Source organism: Copadichromis virginalis, linkage group LG3 (genome assembly GCF_057382275.1).
Source record: "Copadichromis virginalis isolate Kocher_CV1m ecotype Utaka linkage group LG3, C_Virginalis_male_GT1.1, whole genome shotgun sequence".
Taxonomy (NCBI): domain Eukaryota; kingdom Metazoa; phylum Chordata; class Actinopteri; order Cichliformes; family Cichlidae; genus Copadichromis; species Copadichromis virginalis.
The window spans coordinates 30,961,610-30,976,063 of record NC_140620.1 but is presented as its reverse complement, the minus strand read 5'-3'; the positions used below and the strand labels follow the sequence as shown (position 1 = coordinate 30,976,063).

Here is a 14,454-nt window from a genome sequence, read left to right as displayed (position 1 = left end):
AGAAGGGTAACATGTCAAGTAGAAAAAGAATTGCTGTTTGAAGTTGCTCACCCTCACCCCATGATTCATCTTCTTTTTTTCTTCTTTTTGATTTGGGCAAAAAACATCAATCCAGCTCTGAAGTTACGGCGGCAAGTAAGGGATAGTCCTGTTATGTGCAGTCATAGTTAAATATTAAAGAAGGCTTCTCATTTCTACACCATAGTGCCTAATCTGCACCTGAGTTTATTCACTTTTTAGATAATTGAGGATTTGTATATATGGGCAAGATTCTGACTTAATGCAGACGGGCAACCTGAAAACAATCTCAAGGTTCAAAGTGGAATTAAGGAAGTAAGGCTGTCTTTGAGCTTCTCTTGAACTCAGTTCCCATTTTTAGGGCTTTTTAAGTGGAATGTTAGAGCCAGAAAGCACATTGTCCTTCCAGCATGATTTTATTCTTTCAAGATATATCTCAAAGAGTTTGAGGCTCCCTAGTTCCTCTCTTTGCTGTGATTGCAGCTGCACTTTGCATTAAAATCCCCCCTCCCTCCTGGATAAAAGCTCTGCAGCTCTTAGCCTTTATGTATGTGTTTCTTTGCGATGCTAGTACTTTGAGAAGCTTATTTTACTTTATGGTGCACGAGTGGAGGTAATATGGAAACTGTTAGAGGCAGATAGGAAAGGCAATGTTGTCATAAGAAACAAATTGCCCATTTACATCACTTCAGTGTGGTTTGAGTACTGCCCCTCAACTTAGCCATCCAGCGTATCTTCCCCATTAAAATACATTCTTCATTGATACTTGACACTAATTAGCAGTACAAGTTTAAACCACTCAAAAGTATATACTGCATCATCATACAGTTAATGGTATAGAGCTAAAGTGATGCACAACCTGCTACCCAGTGTGCAACGATCCTTTAGGGTGCATCCGAGTGCTAGTAAAGAACTTGAATTGGAAAGAACCCAAAAAAAGCTACCACTACCATACACTAAAAAGACATGGATTAAATTTGGAGGGCACCACTAAGAAGGAAATGAAAAAGACTAAAGGATCATGAAACCTGAAATGTTTAAGTCTATATATCCATCTCTCTTACCCTGCTATACAACTGAAATGGTTCACTCATTTTTTGATTAAGCACAAGCATAAATGCTAGAATATCATATTTGTTCGTCCTTTACCCTGTTTCATCCATCTCGCCTCCCATTGACAACCATCTTTAACTTTTCTACACTTCATTTCACCAAAAGTACCACCACAACTCTCTTTCTCCCTTTGTGCACTACCCACATTCTTTTTCAAATTATATTACATAGCTTTTTTGTTTTCTTTTTTTTGTACATACTTTTTGTGTTATAGTTCTTTGTATAGTATAGAACTCTAGAACTTTTTTTGGCAGCTTCTTTCTTTCTTAAAGGAAAGTCCAAATCATCAGCTGTAGCATAACATTAAGACTTCTCCTTCTTGGCTGAAAAAAAAGGTGGAAAGGAAAAGATAACTCTAAAATGTATTCCTTCCTTTCTCAAATCTTCTCCCTTACAAATCTGCTCTCCTCCCCTACCCCCACTCATCAACCCCTCCACCCTTTTAAACTGTCGCTCCCAGGAGCTCTTCGGACTTGGCCATGATCTCATTTTGGTTGGAGTCCAATCCGTAGAACTTAACCTTCAGCCCATCGACCGGGTGGACAACGGGCACCGTGATCACGCGGGGGAAGTTCCGCGTAGCCAGCTCGAAGCGGCTGGTGCAGGCCAGCTCAATCGCCAGGATGCGAAGGAAGAGGGTGGCGAGCTGCTTTCCCAGACAGGACCTGACGCCGCCACCAAAAGGCAGATAGTGGAAGCGTCCTTCTTTGTCTTCACTCCGCTCCTGACTGAAGCGGTCAGGGTCAAAGGCATCCACATCTTTGAAGACGGCAGCAGTGTCGTGGGTGTCCCGAATGCTGTACATCACACTCCAGCCTTTGGGAATCTGGACTCCCTGGAGACAAAAGACCAGAATTCATAACAATGAACACACATAAAAATAATTGTTCACTTAGCCACCATAAGCACATATGACCAATTAATTTGGATAACAATCTGATTTCTGTTGTTGTATCTCCAAGAAGTAATTGTGAACTTTTCTGCTAATATGTGTTCTTCCATATTCAAACCATCTTTTCTCTGTTCATACCAGAATACAGCAATATGAGAAGCATTTAGGGTCCTTGATCAATCCAGGAACCCATTGGAATAGAATAGAATAGAATAGCCCATTACTGTCATTGTACGTGTACAATGGAAAGAGTCTGTTGATTTAACATCTGGCTGCAACACCCATTTTTTTCAGGCGTGCAGAGTATCAGAAGATATGTGGGCTAGGACCTTCTTTTTCTATCCAGTGGTCATTGTTAATGAATGCAAATACATTAAAGAAGCAAATAAAGTCAAAATCATCATAAATAGTTTCACTGCTGAATTCATCTGTGATGGTGATCAGGACATTGGAACACTTTTTGTACCAAAATTCGTTTCCATTGCCAGTGGTTCTCTCTTCTTTAAATACAGATAGCTATTTAAAGAGGTCCATCCTTGGTAATTTTCCTCTAAACCTCCCCTTCCCTCCTTTTGTGTGATGAGACTCTTGGTACTCTTGTAATGATTCTTGTAGTGTCTGCAGGTTGTGAACCAACACCTACACCATTCATTTGAATGGTAACTCGATGGTTCTTCTAGTTGAGTCTCTGACCTTTTGGGTAGATTTGATATGACAGAACTACCACTGCACAAAAATATAACGGGAAATAAAAGCTGACATTGAGTAGCATTGATTTAAAAAAGAAAATTCATGTTAAGGCAAGCATGCTGCACAACAAGAGGTACATGAAGATGTGAAGGATGTACTGTTCTAGGGACACTTACGTCCAGTTCGAAGGTCTGCATGGCGGTTCGGTAGGCCCCAGAAACAGGAGTAAAGAGTCTCAGCACCTCCTTGATGACACAGTCCAGGTACTTCAGGCTGATAATGGTGTCGAGCCTCAGTTCTGCTTCTGGGCAGAGGCAGCCGTTGTGAAGGAGACCCCTGGATCTCAGTTCCTCCCTCAGGCGCTCAAGGACTTGCGGGTGGCGGAGGAGCTGCATGATAAGGGAGGTGCTTGCGCTGGCAGTGGTGGCAAAGGCAGCAAAGATCAGCTCAATGGTTGATTCCTGTGGGTCAGCAAACAGATACGATGGTGTATTAGTGCGCTACTTGGGTCTTGTTTGGTTAACAGTTTTGCAGAAAAACACATTTATCTTGCAACCCCTTGGAGGTCCCGAGCTCCCAGGGTATCAGTCGACCCTATACATTTTTCATCTTCTCCCATGGGGGAAAAACTTTTATGGGTTTATAGAATAGCAAACAGCTTTGAAAAAGAGTTCCTATCACTATTTACAACAATAACTAGGAAAGTAAAGACTCATTCTTGAATGATCACAAGCATTCATTGAGTACTTGGCAGTACTGAGGGTGTATCAGTTGACTTGTCTTTACTTTGAGAGCAAACCAACTATAGCCTCATTTCATCTCTGATTGGTTAATTACTTGTTGTTTTAATAAACAGTTTGCAGAGTGGAAATAAAGAAGGCTGAGGGTGAGCATCAGCCAAATGCTCAACCAGTAGTCTTTCATAGTCTTTTTGAGCTAGAAGTAAACCCAGAAACTGCTTGTTTAACAGCGGCATGTAGGAATATTATTCTAAAAAATGTAAAATTGTTCTTTCCACTGAGTAAAAACAGAGCTATGTGCAAACTCAACCAAAATTTGGACACAAATCCATTACCCCACACCTCAAGCTTGCCATTTGTTTTGGAACAATGTTGGACCAAAAGAGAGAGAGGAGTCAAAAGTCAATACATAATAAAAGAATGGTGTTTTTAATTCCTGAAAAGTAGTGTGTTTGGAAATATGAAGGTAACATCCAATAACAAACTCAGTGTGCACTATGCTGGGCCCCTTAAGGCCTTAAGTCAGTGGAATAAATAATAGTGAGGTCCTCCTCGCATCTACCAGCATATATATATATATATATATATATATATATATATACACACACGTGTGTGTGTGTGTGTGTGTGTGTGTGTGTGTGTGTGTGTGTGTGTGTGTGTGTGTGTGTGTGTGTGTGTGTGTGTGTGTGTGTGTGTGTGTGTGCTATAAATGCATGCGTCAGAAAACTGCAGGAGAAAGCGACAGGGCCTCCCCAGTTCACTTTGTGTGTGTATTTAAATATTTGTGTGTGAGTGTGTGCGTACAGGAGGCCTCTTTCAGACCCCTAGCAGGGGGGGAGTGTTGACTTATTTTTGGCCCTGGACTTAACCCAGAAACCACAAAGTCCGAGAGAGAAGCAGAGAGTCGAGTTTCCACAGAATTCCTCTGAATTACTTTAATAGGTAAACAGAGGGTGTGCCTGACCATGAGTGTGTGTGTATGTGTGTGTTATGCTGTTCCTGTCAGCCGATAGGTATTAACGCAGCTTGCTTTCATATTTCACATTAGGGTGTGTATCATTATCCCCATTTGGTACTTATGATCACTGGCTGATTTGTCAGAGAATTATGATGACTGTTTGTGTTTTCAGTCAGCCCAGACTGGTTCCCTTTGGCAGCTCTCTGCTAGGTAAATAGAGATTTCTATGTGTGTTTGCACCCATACGAATCAGTGTGTATCCACGTGCTTCTACATGCGATTGAGTGACTTCTTGTGGTTCTGGCTTCTTTTCAGCGCATGCTTGCACTACCCTACCCTCTTTCCCAGGTGGCTGTTTTTTTGTGCTTAGGTATGTTACCTTGAGTTCTTGCATGGTGAGCTCGCTGCCATTCTCTTTGGAACTCTCCATTAGGACATCCAACGCGTCACTGTAATCTTTGCCTTGGGTGCACATGGGCTTCTCCCTGATGGCTTTCTCTATGCTCTTCTGAAGGGTGTCTCGTGCACGGATACCCTGCAACAATGCACAAATTAAGTCCTTTTACCCTTAAAATGTCCTCTTTGATGCAAATTCAGTTTAGCTGAGCAACAAGCACCCCAAAATGCTTTGTATTGTAAGGTAAAGATCCTACAATATTAGAAAGAAACCTAAACAGTTGCACAACGCCCTATGAGCAAACACTTGATGACAGTAGGAAAGAAAAACTCCCTTTTAACAGGAAGTACCGTTGAACAGAACCAGGCTCAGGGAGGTGCAGCCATCTGCAGTGACCAGTTGGGAAAACACTTTTATTTTTGGGGACATTAAGATGTAAAAAGATATACTAAGCTCCAAAAATACCAATGAGAAGGAAGTGGTCATATGATACACTTACCCTTCTGTAGCCACTAAATGGCAGGTCTATGGGCAGACTGAAGAGGTTGTTAACAAAGTCCTGGAAGGTTGAGAACAAATGCTTCATTTCCTCCTCCGTCACCCTGAAGCCCAGCAGCACCCTGACAGCCATGGTGAAGGACAGCCTCTGGCTCTCCCTACAGAAAAATGACAGATGACAGAATATTAATTTAGTAGCCCATTGAAGCAGCCTGTGTTTTTGAACTGTTGTATATTCTGAGTTTCTACCACTGCTGATAACGACTCTGTGTTGTCAGCGATACTCATCATAAATACCTTTCTACCTGCATTCACCTAGGATAGGAGCGCTGTTTTAGTCTTGCTCCCAGATTTTAGCTACATTAACAACTGTCTCCACTGTCCTTTCCTGGCCGTACCTGTAGACGTTGATGGGCTCAGGCGTAGAGCTCCACACTCTGAGACTCTCCTGGATGACCTGCTGGATTTTAGGGAGGTACGACTCTAAGGCCTCATGGCTGAACACTTTGGCAAACACCTGGAGGGACAGAGAAATGAGCAAATAACATCAGTCTCAAATGCAGAATGCAACAGCGCCCAGCTGTTGGAGAAGTGCAAGTCAAAACAGAGGACAAATGTCCACAGATTATATGTTGTAATCCCCTCGGTAAATCCTGACTGACAGGTATGTGGAAAGACAACAGGAAGCACAAGTTTATTCTGCAGTAATGCTGGTATTCACTGGGAATTTATTGGGGTGTTTTGTGTCTGTCTCTTGGTTTGCAGGGCATCTAAAAATGTGCACTTTACAAGTGAAATTTGGTACAAAGTTCTACAGTTGACCATGAAAGAGACAACTGGTTTTTGGTAAAGGATAAAACATCTGGCTGTATTTTTGTAGCCATTGTCTTGGCCTCTCATATTTCTCTAAATTGTCTAACCATTGATCTCCTTCTCTCTTCTAAATTCTACCTAGGCTGGACTTTCCATCACGTGTTCATTCATTTTTTCATTTTCTATGATTCCCGTTCCTTATTTATCCCCAAGTTCTCCCTCTCTCTGTCTCTCCCCCCTTATTGCTCTTGCTTGGTCTTTACAGAGACTTATACATTGTGGAGGTTTTTCCCCTGTAGTCAGCAGAACTAGAATGACAGACAGAAAGAGCACGAACAGAAAGAGGGGGAAGAGCTAAGTTCTTTCCTGGCTGCACAGAGTATTTCTTAGTATGAATCAGTCACCAGTCGTCAGTGTTGTTTGGACAAATAATATTCCATCAGATTTAAAGTGCAAAACTGCCCATGAAAGAGTCTTGGGAATGATTTAGAGGGGAGAACACCGAAGAGGAGAAAAAGGAGAGGGAAATGGACTAGAATAGAGCTTTTATATTAAAATGAGTCAACTACCCATGCTTAGTTTTATTTGAACTAATAAGTTTCTTGTTCCTTTAACGGTCGGACATTTTCCTAATTATGTAGATGAGTGAAGAAGAAAAAACAAAGTTAGAACCAGATGAACTGTAGCCGTTAACAGCCTTAATTGTTTTCTCAAAACACTGAGTGAAATCAAATTTTGTAGCTGTGTTTAGGATTTCACCTAAAAAGAATATGCCAGAAGTGAGGTGCAGTTCCTTCAGTGGCCACTTGAGGCTGATTCCAAAAGTTGGTAAATGCCCATAGAGCCCCATATTAAAATGCTCCTACTTTACAACAAAAATAAACATGTTCACAGGCTGCTACAAAAATTTCTCTCTTCTTAATAGCTGTACACAGTTACTATTTTTAATATTGTTCCCTAATCTAACCAAGGCATGGCTGACTTGTTGGGGCTTTTTATCCTTTACATCCACTGATGCAAGTAACTAAAGTGGACACTTCAAACATATTTGGAGTATTTTAAAGCAAATATTGTTTGTTTGTCCGACATGTCTGCGCTCTAGTATTGTTATACTATTTAAAAATACTAATAAAAAAAATAATAATGAAACACTGTTCTGCCTAGTAGTAACTAACTGTGTCTATGCACTCAACAATCACACCTGGCTCCAAAACAAGACAATGATATTAGAATGGTCACACTGAGACTTCAAAAAAAGACTGTCATATTTAATTTGGACCACCCTCTAATCAATACATCTTATAGGTTTTACTGAATCAGAAATCAAAGCTGAATGAGCTGAGTTTCCATTAGAAGTGGAAAACTTCTAATAAATAGTGGTCATTGAAGCCTTACAGTTGTTTTGGAAATGTCTCCAATCCAGCAGACGTTAAGTGGATTTTTATTATTTTTTAATGACTTTCGTTTTTATTATCTAAAATACACATACAAAACTTCCAACTGCTACTTGTCTGTGGTTTTTCTCTGCTTTATTTAATCACTGTGGTTTCTTTTTATGACTTTCTCCTTTATTAGACCCTGCAGAGAAACTAATCTATGCTAAAAAAAAAAATCCTGTATAGGTATTGTTTCTAATAGCAGCATGTTGTAAAAGAAAATATATGCTTAATCTCTTTGATAATGGCTTTTGTCTGCAATCATCCTTAATTCGTTACCACCTGAAAGCTGATGAGGAGTAACCTTTGAAACCCTTTTCTTAACTGAGTGGTTTCTGTCATATTTCAGGGCTTTTTACATAACAAAATGACTGGTTGTTCATCAAAAGTTGGTGAGGTTGGTCTCTGCTTATGCAGCTATCCTTGGAGAAACCCGGAAACTATTCTAATGGTGGTCAAACCACCTCTTTATTGATATTGTGAAGTGTCAAAACTCATCATTAAGGGTACAGGGGAGGCTGTCAAATGTTGTCTGTATGGGGGAAAGAGTTTTTTTTTTTTAAAGTATAACAGTATATGCTCGTAAAAACTGTATTGTGTCCAGATTCTTTGTTTTACTGAAATATGCACAAACAAAGTGCCTTTATTGTTTATTTTGGAATATATTTCCCATATGTTAACACACCGGAGGAGCCAGTGGAGTGTTTCTGCTTCTCTTCATTGACTTATTGAGAGGGAAGAAAGCAGCTTCTAGTGGGATCTGAACCAAGGCCAGAGAGGGTACATGTGGTTCTTGAGGTTGATGTTTCAGCCACCAAAACATCAGTTGGGCGCTCATACTCTTATTTTGCTCTCTACTTCATTTCCCTCTTATTTTCTGCCGCTCTTCTCATTCCTCCAAAGTCTGCTTCCCTCCCTACGCCCTCCTGAAAATGAATGAACAATAGTCCACTGAGCTGGTGCCGAGTGCACGAGTGCGTGCATGCGTTACATGTGCGCACTGTACGGGTACATACGTATGTGCTGTGCGTTAGGGAGTGGTTAGTGCAGATCACAGAGCCCTCTAAGACCTTAGTAGCACTACATTTCCTCTGCTGCCGCACCCTGGGACTGCTGGTCACAGATCAGCTTACACGACCTGCTGCCCAACCCCAACCACAGGAGATTACACACAATATCTGAACTCAAAAGAGCCTGAGATACTGAAACTGCAGTGACGTCTTTTGTTCGTCTGCTACTTTGAGGGCTGTCAATGTTGGATTAATCAGTCATTTGTTTGTCTGTTGCCCAGGAAACAGTGGACACCACTGATTGGATTTGGATGAAATTCGAAGGATTGCGCATCTTTAAACTGCTTTCCACTCTTTTCATAATGACATCGATTGTCCCGTGAGGGTTGCTGAAGTTGCGTGGTAAAACAGGGTTGTGGTCAGCCTGTTCCCATTCCCATGGTGTCGAGCGCTGCCAAAGTCAAATTTGTCAAAGCTGTCAGTGTCGCACCAATCATGGCGATAATGAGACGCGTGTTACGCACGTATCAATGCTTGTTCAAGACAACTCAGTGTCACATTGAGTGCCATGTACCCTGCTTATGTGCAGGGCTGCTGTTGTGAAGGGGCATATTATAACAGAGCCATTTTGTCTTACATCGAACAAAGTCCTTTTTGTGCTAACCAATCAGTGAATGAAAACAGAGCAAAACAAATCACAAAACACAAAGCTCGCCAAGGGGATGCAACAGTCTTCTGGCTGGCAGCTTTGTGCCTTATACTTCCACCAGCCCTCATCATGTCTCCTCATGCTGAGGTTTTGCTTATAAAAACTAGGTTGTTAGTTTTCAGCATACCTTCAGATAAGAATGTGTTTCAGGTGGTTCAGGCATCTGATTAAGATACCTCCCGGACACCTCCTGGTAAGACGAGGTGTTCCAAGTATGTCCTACCAGGATGAAGCCCCAGGTAGGACCAGGACAAACTAGAGAGATTACATCTCTGAGCTGTCCTGGAAATATCTTAATGTAGAGAAGTATGGATGGATACGACCACAGTTTACAATTTAAACATCACATTGCGCTCAGTCAGTCTGAAAGCTAAAGTCTGAGACCTTAAAGAATATGAAAAGTGTTGACTATGAGTCGGAGATAAAATAATTTTCCAATAACCTTCAACGCTACCCGAAATCTCTTCACAACCAGTGGAATCTCCCTCTGCTGGCCGTTCAAAAGAATTCAGGTTTAAGGCACTTTTTAAATCAAGAAGCTCCATTTATCTTTTATATACAATATCCAGTACATGCAACGCAAATATGTTTGTGAATCATCATGAAAAATCAGCAATAAAAACCATGCAAACACACACACACACCAAGCAGAGACTGAACGCCAGAAACACTAGTTAGGCCAAATAAGGCTGTGTAACATTGTGAATTTAGCCATTTAACCCGTCTGCACTGGATTATGCATAATTGGTCAATCTGGTTGAGCACTTTGTCTCTTCCAACACACACACACACACACACTCACTCACACACACACACACACACACACACACACACACACACACACACACACTTTTAAGTACAGACAGAGCAGAAAGGTTGAGCTACTGTAGGACCCGTGAGTCAGGCAGTCAGTGTGTGAGCAGGCAGACGGGAGACTCTGAAAGGTAACTACAGGTCAGACAAACACACACACGTTGAGAAACACACACACACAGTTTCTCTGGCTGCCAATCAAACACAGTTTTTTATGTAGTGTCACTCTGGGACGTTCCAAGTTCCACACAAGACGGGAGTTTGTGTGTGTGTGTGTGTGTGTGTGTGTGTGTGTGTGTGTGTGTGTGTGTGTGTGTGTGTGTGTGTGTGTGTGTGTGTGTGTGTTTTAGTGGGGGATTGTTCAATACAACAGTCATTTTGCTGCACCACAAAAACGTGACTGTCTTCTGTAGCCTGCAGCGCAAAGACACACTCACTCCTGTGCTCTCTCTCTCACACACACAGATATAGTCAGACACACACTCGCACACAGACACAGTTGTCCTAATAACGTCCATATGTCTTAAATTATGTGAAAGTGCTGCGAGCTGCTGGTTCCACAGACATGTAAAGACTCCTTTATTCTTTTCTCTGCCCTCCTTTCCCTCCCTCTTTCTCTCTCTCTCTCTGCTCCCACCTCTTCCTGGCTCTCCCTGCCCCTTCATCCATCCTTTTTTTCTAAACCATACTATTTATTCCTTTTTACTCATTTCTCCTACTTACAAAAGCAGTCCCTGTGTTTTTCCCTGCTTGTATTGTCACGTTGAATCACAAAGTGATTGCTTTGCTGATGAGGGTTAAGGTCAATATTAAGCTTAATATTTCACCCCGTCATTTACTTTTAGGAGGAAGGCACGTAATAATTTAACTTTTAATTATTTAACAGAATTTGGAAATATAGAGCGGAAAAACTAACAGCAGTGCACATGTTTAACGTGCAGCTACAGCACTGTATTCAGGAACACATCTCTATCTAATTCAGGGTAATGGGGTGGCTGGAGCCCCTCCCAGCTGTCACTGGGTGGAAGTCAGGGTACACGCTGGTTGCACAAAGAGATTCACACCTTCGGCTGATTTAGAATCACAGATGAACCCAACATACACGTCTTGGACTGTGGGTGGAAGCTATCCTGCAGGAAACCACGCAGGCACAAGGAGAAAATGCAAACTCCACACAGAAGAAGCTCCTAGACTCAAACCCAGGACCTTCTTGCTGTGTTGCAATAGCTCTAACCATTGTACCACTGTGCTACTGTGTATTCATGTCAAGTAATAACAAGCTGTAATGCTGGACTGCTGGATTTTTACTTTCTGGGTATTGTTGAGTATTACTTTTCTCAAAACTAAATTATCTTTCTTGCATGCAGTATTTCTAAGACAGTATAGTACTGTACTGATTTTAAACTTCCACTGGATCTTTAGAAAATATGTATATACACTTTTGAAATTTTTAAGAGGTCAATTTGATCTTAGCAATGATAAAACCTGGATTTAAAAAAAAGGGACGCACAGAGTGGGCTTCACCTCAGTCCCACTTTGCAGTGCCCTCTACTGGTGATGAGCAGAAGCACAGGAGGCTGAGACAAACATACAAGGGCTCCATGCAAAGAATCATCACCATCGCAGCACTTTCACAGACATCACATCTCTCTGATTTCACTGTACGCTTATTTAAAGCAAGCGTTTATGGAGTTCCTCGAGAAAACCCCGGCAGCAACCGAGAAAAAGTGTTAGATCGAGTCAGATTCTTGTCCATTCTTCTCTCTACATCTCTATTTTTTCTTTGTCCAAGTTTGGTTTTTTCTAAATGTAAGGATCGGGCAATGTTTCCAAAAGAAAGAATAACAAAGGGGAAGGAAAATGTGGAGAAAAACTGGAAAAGAAAGGGATGGTATGAGGGAATGTGCGGGCGGCTGTGGGCTTAAATTGAAGAAGTGAGAAGTATCTCGTGAAGCTGAAAATAAAAGTAGTGGCTGCCACAGTCAACAGAGTGTTTGCACAGTGTTGTTCCATCACAGAGGGAAACATTTCCACTGAGAGCCAAGTAGGACTCTCTAAAGAAGCATGTTTATAACCATAGCATGCTTCTTTAATCTAGCCCCAACCAGCTGCCTCCTTCCCACTGTCACCAAGTTCTTGCTTACAGGGGCGTTACCTGATTGTTGGGGTTTTGTCTGTATTACTGTGCGGTCTTTACTTTACAATATGAAGCACCTTGAGGAAACTGTTGTTATGATTTGTTCAATATAAATAGAACCAAATTGAATTGAATTTAAAACACTGATGAATGCAATGTGTCCAAAAAAAGGGGGGGAAAGTGGTCAAAGCTAACAAATTGTGTAGCATCTTCCCTGATGTGACAGTGGAGACCAAAAACAGAGTTACAACCTCTAATTATTGAACTTCAGTTTTTTTAAGCTGGAAATAAAAGAGATATATCTCTAAACTCTGATTTTTGATTCTGGCCAAGAGTCATTAACCTAATCGAATACCTTCGTGGAGTTTAAGCAGTCTTGCCGTGCCTCTAGTGTTTGCACAGATCTGAAAAAGACATATTTCATTGGAAAGTCTGATGTCTACATGAGAACAAACACTACGCTCAAACCCATCTAGTTGTTCATCCAGCAGGAGCAAAGATCTTAGCCTACACAACTAAAACCCACCAAAATAAAAAAAGTCCTTCAGTTCGCGGCAGAAGTGCAAACGGTATGTTCGATGTTGTTTTCAGTCAAGGATGATGTGTAAGTCCTGGCTGCCCTTGTTAGGCTCTGATTGGCCCGTAGTGGAAAACCAGTCTACTGTGGTTCTTTGATGGAGTTAGTTTCCTAGCTTAACACGGGGTTATATGGAAACTGGCTGGCTCTGTTGATCCACCAAAAAGGCTAATGTGCTGTGTGCAGATTGTTTTTCCATATGAAAACCACAGACACACACACAGAGGAGACACTCTGGTCCAGCTGGTCAGACAGTAAACCAGTTTCTTATTTTTCTCTCAGCTGATGGTGTTTCGCTTCTTTCTGTTGACTTAGCTTTATTATCGAGAAAAACAGGAGGGAGCCCGCGCGCACGCGCGCGCGCGCACACACACACACACACACACACACACACACACACTCTCTCTTGTTTAAGCTGCTGAAAAATGGCTAGCTGACCTCTGGCTCTCCTTATAATATCATTCATTCTGTCGGCCCTCCTTATATTGAAGTGATGTGTCTGTAAATACCACAGCAAGCTGAAAGTCAAAGTGTAAACACGCGTATATTTGAAGGAAACTGCAAGCCACCCGCCTCTGCACCTGCCACAAGCTCAGTCTATTGGTTTTCTGATGGCTCTTTAAACCTACATGTTCACTAATAGCTCTCTTGAAGTCTTTCTAGTTCTGTATCTGCAACAAGGTTTAAACAATCCCATAAAATGTTGTTTTTTTCAGGGGTAGCTGACTTAAGTGCTCATATATCCATATATATTTATCTAGCTAGAAAGTGACTAACTTGGCAGCAGTGGTGGGTACTGATCCATGATGGGATTGGTCCGCACTGAAGCTAAGACGATGTACGAGGTGGCGTGGAGGCCCACAAAAATCAAAAGTCTTACCTGAACTTGGCTGATTTTCTAGGGCAGGGGTGCCCAATCCCGGTCCTCGAGAGCTACCGTCCTGCAGCTTTTAGATGCATCCCTACTCCAACACAGCTGAATCAAATGGTTTGATTACCTCTTCAGCATGCCATTGTGTTTGGCAAAGGCCTGATAACAAGCCATTCATTTGATTCAGCTGTGTTGGAGTAGGGATGCATCTAAAAGCTGCAGGATAGTAGCTCTCGAGGACTGGGATTGGGCAGCCCTGTTCTAGGGCATGTCATGACAGTTTCCAGGCTGCTTTTAGATCTCCCTGAAAGTCCTGAAAGTTTTGACCACTTGTGCTCTGTGATCTTACCACAGGCTCGAAACTTGTGCAGAGAGAGCAAACATCCTCTGCTGTTTCATGTAGAAGAGCATAACCGGTGACCAGAACCGGGTCTGCCGCCACGACTGAAGTTTTTAGCTCATCCCTCAGAATGAGACTGACACTGCAGAGAAAAAAATACTGTCTCACCCCAGAAAAAACACAGCCAGGACTGAGATGCTTGTGTGCCATTTTTTTCCCTCATCACTATGCTCCACGTGACTTCATCAACTTGAGGAGACTCAAAAAGGCAAAGGGGAAGGACCATTAAGAGATCTAAACATATCAGTCGTGCTAAAAATGATCCAGAACTGCGGGTTTCCCGATCATAAACAGGACAGTAGACAAGTTGAAATCAGGTTAGATGCAACAGTCGAACATTCGGGGACAGCTTGGCTGGAGTCGAGGCCATGATAATTTTCCG

The 14,454-nt window shown here is 41.9% G+C and overlaps 1 protein-coding gene across 1 annotated transcript in view; it reads right to left on the bottom strand.

Annotated features, from left to right (window-relative positions):
- Positions 1 to 1,273: 1,273 nt before the first annotated feature.
- cyp26b1 (cytochrome P450, family 26, subfamily b, polypeptide 1) overlaps positions 1,274 to 14,454 on the bottom strand; it is a 35,355-nt gene continuing 22,174 nt past the window's right edge. The window contains exons 3-7 of the mRNA XM_085450659.1: positions 5,705 to 5,823; positions 5,308 to 5,464; positions 4,791 to 4,946; positions 2,890 to 3,174; positions 1,274 to 1,966 (exon numbers count right to left, since the gene is read on the bottom strand). Coding sequence (XP_085306785.1) covers positions 1,574 to 1,966; positions 2,890 to 3,174; positions 4,791 to 4,946; positions 5,308 to 5,464; positions 5,705 to 5,823 — 1,110 coding nt within the window. The 3' untranslated portion in view covers positions 1,274 to 1,573. The remainder of the gene's footprint in view (positions 1,967 to 2,889; positions 3,175 to 4,790; positions 4,947 to 5,307; positions 5,465 to 5,704; positions 5,824 to 14,454) is intronic.